This window comes from Octopus sinensis, linkage group LG3 (genome assembly GCF_006345805.1).
Source record: "Octopus sinensis linkage group LG3, ASM634580v1, whole genome shotgun sequence".
NCBI lineage: Eukaryota > Metazoa > Mollusca > Cephalopoda > Octopoda > Octopodidae > Octopus > Octopus sinensis.
In genome coordinates, this window is record NC_042999.1 from 35,673,559 (window position 1) to 35,684,591 (window position 11,033).

Sequence of the window (11,033 nt, forward strand, 5' to 3'; positions counted from 1 at the left end):
ACGATGCCGATTTTTGGCAATTTTCCGGAACCTCCGTATCCGAAAACGGGGGTTTCAGGCCAAAAAAAAAAAAATTAAATTAACAAATTTGGGAGTAAATGGGGGAAGTCACGGAAGTCTTTCCAGTCTTTCATCAAAGGCTAGCTCATTCAAACCATTGATAACTATAGCGTATTTCTTTTTGTTATTCATGCCACAGAATGCAAAAATTATTTATTTCAAATAAGAACGAAGCAGCCCTTTTCAATATTTGAATGGTTTATTACTTGAAAAAGCAGCTATTATCGAATATACATATATAGAATGGTTATCACTTTATGGTTGGACGGGAAACGGAAAGGTTATTCATTTGGAAACAAAAATTCGGATATGAACTGAAGACATTGTGTGTAATAGGAAGGCAGCGAGGTGGCACAAACGGCAGCACGCCGAACAAAATGCGGACCTAAAGATCCCAAAATGCGGACCTAAAGATCCCAAAATGCTTAGCGGCATTTCTTCTGGTTTTACGTAGTGAGCAAAAATTCCGTCGAGATCGACTTTGCCTATCACCTTTTCGGGGTCGAAGTAACGGACTAAACTCCTCCAGCAAACTTCCAGGCCTTGTACTTATATTATTTGTTTCTTTATTACCCACAAGGGGCTAAACATAGAGGGGACGAACAAGGACAGACAAAATGAATTAAGTCGATTACATCGACTCCAGTGCGTAACTGGTACTTAATTTATCGACCCCGAAAGGATGAAAGGCAAAGTCGACCTCGGCGGAATTTGAACTCAGAACGTAGCGGCAGACGAAATACGGCTGCGCATTTCGCCCGGAGTGCTAACGTTTCTGCCAGCTCGCTAGAAAGGGCAAGAACAAAGGGACATGAAATCTTTGGTTGTTACCAATGAAATCAGAATGGATATTTAAACAAGGGAGCTAACCGCGATTAACCGGAAACAGTTACATGCTAGTTATTATCCAAGATGGCTTCTGTGATGACTGGCGGTTTGTCTTATTCCAGCATGAGCAATCAGATTTATAGCGACATGGGGATGGACTGGATGAACCAAGAACAGACCACAGGGGTAAGTGATGCCATTATCATCTAAAACATATACAGATTCTTTTAGATCTTTATTTAAATCTATAGCTATGACTAATCTTCATTGATTCCTTTATCAACATCACATAAGAGCTGTTTAATAATAATAATAATAATAATTTTCTTGCATCTTCTTCTCTCTCATCTCTTTCTGCATCAGCTCCCTTTCGACTTTTTCCTGATCCCACTTGGCTTAACGCTGAGCCCTGTCATGTCACAAAACAGGATTTGAAATTATCATCATCATAATTTGGACACAAGAAAGATTTGTTTTAATGAACAAAATTAAACTATAATTTCATTTATTCATGTTTTTTTTTTAATAATAATAATGAAATTATTGTATACAGTGCTCAGGTGCACCACAACTTGTCAGAAAGTGCATATAAAGTGTATGCAGTAATTTAGAAATGTCTGGAAAGTGAACAGAGTATGAGGCAGATACATGCCTGTGTGTGTATGGAGGGGAGAAAATCAAGTGTAGTGTTTGCCTACGGTCAATTCATTAGCTATCTATAATGTAATTAACTGATGTCTGTTTCCTGATTTTCATTTTTCTCTAATGAATAACTTTATTTTTCTTATTTATTCTTTTACTAAGAGATTACCGGTACCTTGGTAATCTCGACAATAGCTTTTTTTGTAAGTAATAGACACCTGATTTATAGAAATACTAGCAGTATCGCCCGGCGTTGCTCGGGTTTTTAAGGGAAATAACTATATTAGCATTTTTAGAGAGTTATAACCAAAAGGTAGCAAAAAAATGCATTAAAAATGGAAAAAAAATGATGGTAATTTTTTTTTAAATCGTTGACTCATCGTAGACATTTTTAGAGAGTTACTTCCCTTATATAATAGCGAAAAAAGGCATTGAAATGGAATAAAATGTTAAATTATTTTAAAAATCGTAGACTCATCGTAGACGCGCGCTAATACCCAGAAGGGCTCGATATGAATCACGACTATAAGATACCCGGTTTTGGTTAAACTGCACCGCAAAATGTGGGAGGAGTTAGGAATCTAAATCGTAGGAGACAGACATACAACTTCTCTGTTATATATAAATATATTAACTTTCCATGTCGGCTCGAGTATAAAATTTGCGTTTTTTTTTACTTATGTAATTTTAGTTTTTCTATTTTCTAAACATTGGTTTGATCTGGAGGAAGCAGTGCTCATGGCCTTTACGTATCCTCTTAACCCTTTAGTGTTTGCATTATTCTGCCAAAATTAATGCCTTTTCATCCACATTGTTTTGAACTAATCATGCATTATCTTGTAGCTATGAGATTTTGATGAGGTAGCTGTTAATTTTTCAAACGATATTGTAGGGTTGGTGTGAGAGACCAGATCTGACCAGTTTGAACATAAAACAGGCAGAATACTTTTAGCTGGATATGGCCGGTTTAAATGCTAAAGAGTTAAATCAGTGAGATTGATCCTGTTCCTTTTGTGTTCGCTCGTTCTCTTACAAATGACAGTACCGTCTCATTCAAATCGCACCCTACCGTCTTAACATAAGGTTACTCTGGGCAGTTGTGAACCTAGATATTTTGTGTTTGAAAAACAAAAATAGATGGTTTGATTTGCTCGATCAAATTGTCGAAACTAAGCAATAACATAGTCAAGGAGGGAATTTCTAAGAGACAACTGAGTGAATGATTTTATATCTGAGGGTGTTTGACGGAACAACTTCATTCCAGTCAGTTGGGTGGGCATGTTTTGAATGGTGCCTAGGCTGCCTGTGTGTATAGCAGCAGCACTGATTGTTTTAGATACGAGTCTCAATTGAACTTTGTGGAGGATTAGTAGATGTCGAAGGCTGGGTACTACTAGCGAACAGTGGTCCCGGTGCGCGCACTCGCGCTTCCGCGCTAGCTAGTCGTTACTAGTCGATCCTACAACGACTACGTAGAAAAGTAAATAAAACAAAATAAATAATTTTTGTTAAACAACGTAAAACACAAAGTAAATAATTTTTTAAACAAAGTAAATAAAACACAAAAACACAAAGTAAGGATACACTAGTCATGACTAGCTAGCGCGGATGATCGAGTACGCGCGTGCGCGCACCGGGACCACTGTTCGCTAGTAGTACCGAAGGCTGAAATACTTCTTCATACAACATTTGTTAGTTGATGTGTCTTGGTCCGAGAGATCCTCAGTGATGGTGAGGTCTACCATCTGTAAGGAAGGGGTTACGGTTTTAGGGCCAGTGTTGCGGAAAAAAGTCAAAATTGAAGAAATTCTGGGAGGGGGTGGGGGGAATTTTCACTGCCGATTTTCGGCAATTTTCCGGAACCTCCGGCAAAAAAAAGATTGGTGATAGAAAGAGCATCGAACCCTAGAAACCATAGCAAAACTGACACTGGAGTTCAGCATAACCTACTGCTTGTCAGATGCTATCAAATCATCCAACCCATGCCAACATGGAAAATAGATTTTAAATGATGATGATTTCTAACAAACTGCCCTTCACTGTTACATTTCCACTACTTTAACAGGATGTTGTTTCTTGTTATATTTTTAATTATCATGAAAATAGTAAATGCTGCCTGAAATATTCATATTAATGTAGAATAATTTTTTTAAAGTGTAGTATTGCATATAACTTCCACATAACTTATTGGGAAAAAAAATGATCCCAAACTTTTTCAAGCCCTTTCGTTACCAACCTGGCCGAAACTAGCTCTGGTTCTGAGTACAAATGTCTTGTTTTCATAAGTTTTAAATTAAAACCTTCCACCAAAGCTTAGTCACAATTTATGTTCCTAACACTAGCTGAATGATAACTAAGTTATTTTACTAAATTCTTTGTTATATTTAAAGTAATTGAAAGAAACACAGAGCATCTCAAAATAAATACAGTAATGGCGGTGCCCCGGCATAGCCACAGCTTGTGAGCTGAAACTAGATAAAAAAAAAAAAAAAAATGAAAGGGTTAATCAGGCAATTCAGTTGCATATTTAAATTCAGTGCCCAAGCAGAAAGTAGAACTTAATATTTTATAAATATTTCTTCCAGACTACAATTGCTGCAGTTGAATTTAATGGTGGTGTAGTCATTGGGGCTGATTCAAGATCAACAGCAGGGTAATTCATTATTTGTATTCATCTATTTCTAAATTTGTTTTCTTAAATATTTCCCTACTTTCTTTTTTTTTTTATTCTAATAAAATGACCCTAATTCTACTTACTTTGTATTTCAGAGTTTACATAGCAAATCGAGTAACTGATAAGTTGACAAAGATGACTGATTATATTTACTGTTGCCGCTCTGGATCATCAGCTGATACACAAGCTGTTGCAGATATTGTCCACTACCACCTTAACTTTTACAGGTAAGTGATTGTCTTATAATATTGTCATTGAGGAACAAGGACAGTGTTCGTAGCTACTGTTGGTGGTGAATGTAAACTGTAATTAGTGCAGTTAATATAAAGCTTAAATTGTTTGAGGTTGGAGTTTAATGGGAATAAGATAAGAACAGACTTCAATAGACTTACTGTCTTAAATAGTGTAGAGTTTGGTGAGTGAGAAACAAAATAATACAAATAGGAGTTTGAAAGGTGCGATAAAGGAAGCTCAGTACATGATATAATATTTACCAACGAAGCAGGTAGATCAAACAGAACAATGGTGGATGGTCATAATTAAAAAAATTGGCTTTTTTTATAATGTAACTTACCCTCCCTTTCACTGGTTGTTTACCACTCACAGCATTCCACTCCCCTCTACCTCCCACTCTCCTTTTGCTCTCATGTGAACCTCCTGCCCATTTACCTTGTCCAGTCCTCTACCACTTCACTTAAATATTTACCTTTCTGTACCATGTGGGTACCCTACTACATATTCACCTTCCTGTACCTTAAGGATACCCCACTACACATCTTCACTGTCATCTCTCTCTCATCTCTCCTCTCCTTTCTGACTGGGGCAACTATGTTACTCTCCAACAATACACCTTCCTCAATACCCGTCTGAGTTGAGGGCTCTTTTACTTGCAAGTTCCTTGGTGACCTTGCGAGTGGTGGTGCCATGTAAAATGCCCTCTGTACACTTTGTAAAGTGGTTGGTATTAGGAAGGGCATCCAGCCATAGAAACCATGTCGAAGCAGACAGTAGAGCTTGGCACAGTCCTCTGGCTTCCAGTTCCTGTCAAATCGTCCAACTTATGCCAACATGGAAAATGGATGTTAAATGGTGATGATGATGATGATGATAGTCATTTTTTCTAGTAATTGAAGGAGATGCATTAATTACTCCAGATTAGAAGAGTAGAAGCCCGCAGTGAAGAGTATTTGGCCCATGGAAAAGCTTTTTGTGGGGGGTCATAGCTTTGAAGACAATATCCAATCTATGTCTGGATGTGTAATTTCTGAGAAGCTAATGAGTTGGCTTCATCCAAAACTCTAATGAGGATTATATACCTTGAAAACTGATCTTGACAAATTTAGAAAAGGAATTATTGCTATATTCTTTATTCTTTTCCTTGTTTCAGTCATTTGACTGTGGCCAAGCTGGAGCACTTCCTTAGAGGGTTTTAGTCGAAGAAATTGATCCCAGAACTTATTCTTTGTAAGCCTAGTAATTATTCTCTTGGTCTCTTGCTGAACTGCTAAGTTATGGGGATGTAAACACATCAACATCAGTTATCAAGCGATGGTAGAGGGACAAACATAAACACACACACACACAAATATTTCAGTTTCTGTTTTCCAAATCCACTCACGAAGCTTTGGCTGACCTGAGGCTATAGTAGAAGATACTTACCAAGGTGCCATGCAGTGGGACTGAACCTGGAACCATGTGGTTGGGAAAGCCATCTTCTTACCACACAGCCATACCTGCACCTATGTATATCAGGAAAATTTCTGGTATGGCATAAGACAAGCATGTTCGACCTTTTTTGAATAAGTAGGCTGCATGAGAGATGGCTCATTATCTGGTGGGCTGCATTGCTAAAACAAATCAAGGTAATATTTTGTTAAGTGTGCCACATGTTGCTCATGACTGACAAATGAAGTTGAAGTATTCAATTATAGTAATTAAAGATGTCTTCAATGATGAAGGATAACAATAAGTTAAATTTAGTTTCATCATCATCATCATCGTTTAACGTCCATTGTCCATGCTAGCATGGGTTGGACGGTTCGACCGGGGATCTGGGAAGCCAGAAGGCTGCACCAGGCTCCAGTCTTATCTGGCCATGTTTCTACAGCTGGATGCCCTTCCTAATGCCAACCACTCCGTGAGTGTAGTGGGTGCTTTTTTTGATGGTTAATAAATAACATATCTTTTGCCATCTGTGATTGAAATGTGGTTATTGCTGTTGACCAACATTTTTTTTATTATAATCAATTTTTTTGTATAATTAATTAATTAACCCTTTTGATACCAACCTGCCTGACACTGCCCCTGAGCCTTTGATACAAACTTTCTGTTGTAAAATGATTTCAATTAAAATTTTCCATCAAAACTGCATGTTAATTCACTTCCCAAACACATGCTTAACAATTACAGAATTTTAATAAATTCTTCATTATTGTAAGAATAAAGTGAAACAAAGACAGCACATCGCAAAAGGGTTGTCTTAAATCTGTGAACGGGGTATTTTAGAGCAGGACTCTTGAGTCAATGTTTGTTGGGAGGAGATATTGAGACAGATGAGGTCTCTTTTCTAAGGGGCGGAGGCTGATAATAAGAGTAAAAAAGCAAAAAATATATTTTAGGGTCTTCAGCACTAAGAAATAATGTTTAAAAAGTTAGTCTTTTCTGCTGTTAGTATAACTTAAGAAATTCTTAGTTGTGTTATGTTATATTTTGTGAAATTGGGTTAATGAGTTCTGATTAAAATGAAATTATGTTCAGTGAGGAGTGATTGAAGTACTCTATGACCCAATCTATTAGAAATAACTTCTCACTAATGAATGTACAGGGTTGATCACAACACATTGCTTAATTTTACTTTATTTCATAACTTCACTACAACATGGCTGTGGGGTTAAGTAGCTTGGGTTCAGTCCTACTACTTGGTACCTTAGGCAAGTGTCTTCTACTATAGCCTATGTATTTCATCATCATCGTTAAACGTCCGTTTTCCGTGCTAGCACGGGTTGGACGGTTCGACCGGGGTCTGGGGAGCCAGAAGGCTGCACTAGGCTCCAGTCTGATCTGGCAGTGTTTCTACAGCTGGATGCCCTTCCTAACGCCAACCACTCCGCGAGTGTAGTGGGTGCTTTTTACGTGCCACCTGCACAGGTGTCAGAGGGGTCTGGCATCAGCCACGTTCGGATGGTGCTTTTATGTGCCACCGGCACAGAGGCCATTCGAGGCAGGGTTGGCATCGGTCACGTTCGGATGGTGCTTTTTATGTGCCACCAGCACAGAAGCCAGTGGAGGCTGCACTGGCAACGGCCACGTTCGGATGGTGCTTTTTATGTGTCACTAGTGTGTGTCTGTGTCTTGTGTTTGTCTCCTATCACTGCTTGACATTGGTGGTGGTTTGTTAACGTCCTTGTAACTTAGCAATTTGGTAACAGTGACCTGTATAATAAGTACCAGACTTAAAAAATAAATACTGGTGTCGATTTGCTTGACAAAATCCTTCAAGGCAGTGCCCCAGGATGGCTGCAGTTCAGTATCTAAAACAAGTAAAAGACAAAAGATAACTAGAAGAAATTGTTCTCATTTGCCATGATTGTTAAAAATCTAGTTTAAAAATTTGTTGTATGTTACTTCAAGTATTCACACATTATATCTTTCTATTTACATCAGTGTTGATAATTGGATTGCTGAAATAATCTGTAACACATTTTCTTTTTTCTTTTCCAGAATGGAAATGGGTGAAGAGCCTCGAGTCAATGTTGCTGCTAATATATTCAAAGATCTTTGTTACAATTATAGAGACAGCATTACAGCTGGTATTATAGTAGCCGGATGGGATGAACAGATGGGAGGTCAGGTATGTCTTCAAATCATATATGTACACTAAACATGATCTGTATGGTTAAGAAGATTACTTCAGAAGCACAGGATTTTAGAGTTTGTTCCCATTGTGTAGCAGTGGCAGCTGGTGCTGTGAATTGACCAATGTTTTGGGATTTCATTGATCGGTGGAAACAGTAAAAAGCCCATCATGTTTTGATAATATATAAGTATGTATGTATCATCATAATCATCATCATTTAACGTCCGTTTTCCATGCTGGCAAGAGTTGGACGGTTTGACTGGGGTCTGGGAAGCCAGGAGGCTGCACCAGGTCCCAATCTGATCTGGCAGTATTACTACAGCTTGGTGCCCTTCTTAACGCCAACCACTCCGAGAGTGTAGTGGGTGCTTTTTTCGTATGTAGATATTTACTTATGTATGTATGCATGTATGGATCTATCTATCTATCTATCTATCTGTCTATTTGTCTCTTTTTATAACTGTATACATTTGTGTGAATGTATGTGTGTATATATATGTTTGTGTACAGGCACACACATGGCTTTCTAGGTGCAGGCTTGGCTGTGTGGTAAGAAGCTTGCTTCCCAACCACATTGTTCCAGGTTCAGTCCCACTGTGTGGCACTTGGGCAAATGTCTCCTACTATATCCTCACTCGAGGCACAGTTCTTGTGGTCAAATTCTTCCCTAGAACTCAAGTCAATTTGAGTTGAAGCCTTCAACTGAAACTGCAGCAAAGAACTCGTGTTGGAACAAGAAAAACAAGGAATTTCTTACTTTTCTTGTGTCGGCTTGATAGGAAGAATGTGAAAGTGGTTAAAATTCAGGAACATAAAGTTTTCTTTATTTTCATTTGCTATACTTGTTTTTCCCTTTGATTTTCTGCAACTTCCTAACATTTGATATTACTTCACTGATGTTTTCCTCTATGATGGTAAATGTCCCAAATAACAATTTATGTTTTCAATGATAGCATTTAAGTCCTATTATTTCTTGTTCATTCTTTTTCCAGGTTTACACTATCCCGCTGGGTGGTATGATCAATCGTATGCCGTGTGCCATTTCTGGTTCTGGAAGCATCTATATTTACAGTTATGTTGACTCCAACTTCAAACCTAACATGACTAAAGAAGAATGCTTGAAGTTTACAGCTAATTGTAAATATATTTTGTCTTTCTACTTCAATATAAGCGATTTAAACATTCATAAGTTTGCATATTCTAGTAATAAGTGACCATCTCTGCTTTTGTTTTTACATCACACTCTTTCTCCTTACTGGAATGTGTAGGATGGTTTTGAATACGAAGATTTTTACATGTTATTGGTATGTTATTTTATGCATAGGATTCTTCCTACAGCTACTTGACTAGAAGTTATTAATATTTAGTTTCACGTTAGTCCTGACCAAGCAGTATATGATCAGAGGCATTCTGGTTATGATCACCTCATACTTTCTCTCAGCATAGCATATTGAGGACTACACGATCCAAATGTGTTCTTCCCATTTCAAGAGAGGAGAGTGTGATATCAGGGAGATTTGGTTGAAATTTCTCATTGGTCTAGCTACCACAAGGAGGTTCTCTCCACATCACTAGGAAGTAGAAGTATAACCTGTTTATCAGCCAGTCAAATTGAGCCCAGCAGAGTTAAGTACCTTCCTCATAATTGCAACTCATTGGAAAATTTTGGACAAAGGTTTTTTAATTGTATGAGTTAATTATTTGATTTTGATATGATGGTAGTTGACTGGATAAAGCAGAATAATGTGCTTTAACACAATTTATATAACTTGTTTTGTATTGGTTCCTCAACATCAGAGGGAGTCATGGAAGTACTTATGTAATAGGGTGTGTTTTGGGTACTTTTAGACATGACAGAGTTGATTACAGCTGATTTCTTCCAGGTAAAAAGAAAGAGATGGAGAAGAAGTGACCCTTACACAGGGCTGGTATGTCATTTATCAATCTAAAAAAAAACGAAAAGTAAAGCTGACTTTGGTGGTATTTGAACTCAAAGCAATTGTTTATTGATTCTGTTAGTTTCCCACCTACAGTTTATATAACAAGATAGCAAAGACTGAAATTGAGATTATAATCAACTTTTCAATATTGAAATATCACAACTGCTGTCTTAGACATTTATTTTTATTTCCACCTTCCTTTCTATTATTTCATTTTCTCTCACCATCTCTGCTATTAAAACAAATTATCATTATCACTAATTATCTTCATTTGCAGGTATTTCCTTAGCAATGACCAGAGATGGTAGCAGTGGTGGAGTTATTCGTCTTGCTGCCATTACTAAGAATGGTGTGGACAGAGTAAATCTGATTGGTGATGAAATACCAAAGTTTAATGATTCTTAAGTAAAATAAATATATCCTAACTTTTCATTTTCCTAATCTATCATAATCATTTCTTTTTTGTTACAATAAAGAAAATAGAATGCAAGATGTTTTTGTCTAATGTTTTACACCTTCATCCTTGTGGTAATCATCAATCATCTTCATTTAATGTAGGCATTCCATACTGGCTTGAGTTGGACAGTTTGACAGGGTCTGATATGCTTAAGGACTGCATTGTGCCGGTGGCACATAAAAAGCACCATCCGAACGTGGCCGATGCCAGCCCCGCCTCGACTGGCTTCTGTGCCGGTGGCACATAAAAAGCACCATCTGAACGTGGCCGATGCCAGCACCGCCTCGACTGGTATCTGTGCCGGTGGCACATAAAAAGCACCAACCGATCGTGGCCGGTGCCAGACCCCTCTGGCACCTGTGCAGGTGGCACGTAAAAAGCACCCACTACACTCGCGGAGTGGTTGGCGTTAGGAAGGGCATCCAGCTGTAGAAACACTGCCAGATCAGACTGGAGCCTAGTGCAACCCCTGGCTTCCCAGACCCCGGTCGAACCGTCCAACTCGTGCTAGCGCAGAAAACGGACGTTAAACGATGATGATGATGATGATTGTACTCCAGGGACTGCTTTAGCATG

The 11,033-nt window shown here is 38.2% G+C and overlaps 1 protein-coding gene across 1 annotated transcript; it reads left to right on the forward strand.

The window, feature by feature from the left end:
• The first annotated feature begins 918 nt into the window (after window positions 1-918).
• On the forward strand, window positions 919-10,492 carry LOC115209401 (proteasome subunit beta type-6). The gene is made up of 6 exons (XM_029777795.2): window positions 919-1,074; window positions 4,116-4,183; window positions 4,300-4,431; window positions 7,925-8,054; window positions 9,053-9,197; window positions 10,278-10,492. The coding sequence occupies exons 1-6, from the start codon at window positions 973-975 to the stop codon at window positions 10,403-10,405; spliced, it is 705 nt and encodes a 234-aa protein (XP_029633655.1). The 5' UTR covers window positions 919-972; the 3' UTR covers window positions 10,406-10,492.
• The last annotated feature ends 541 nt before the right edge of the window (window positions 10,493-11,033 follow it).

Excerpts from the sequence above, each read along its gene's own strand:
- LOC115209401 (XM_029777795.2), top strand. The coding sequence starts at position 973 with ATGGCTTCTGTGATGACTGGCGGTTTGTCTTATTCCAGCATGAGCAAT. Across the intron at positions 4,432-7,924 it reads TACCACCTTAACTTTTACAG|AATGGAAATGGGTGAAGAGC; the intron begins GTAAGTGATTGT and ends TTTCTTTTCCAG. Across the intron at positions 9,198-10,277 it reads CTTGAAGTTTACAGCTAATT|GTATTTCCTTAGCAATGACC; the intron begins GTAAATATATTT and ends CTTCATTTGCAG.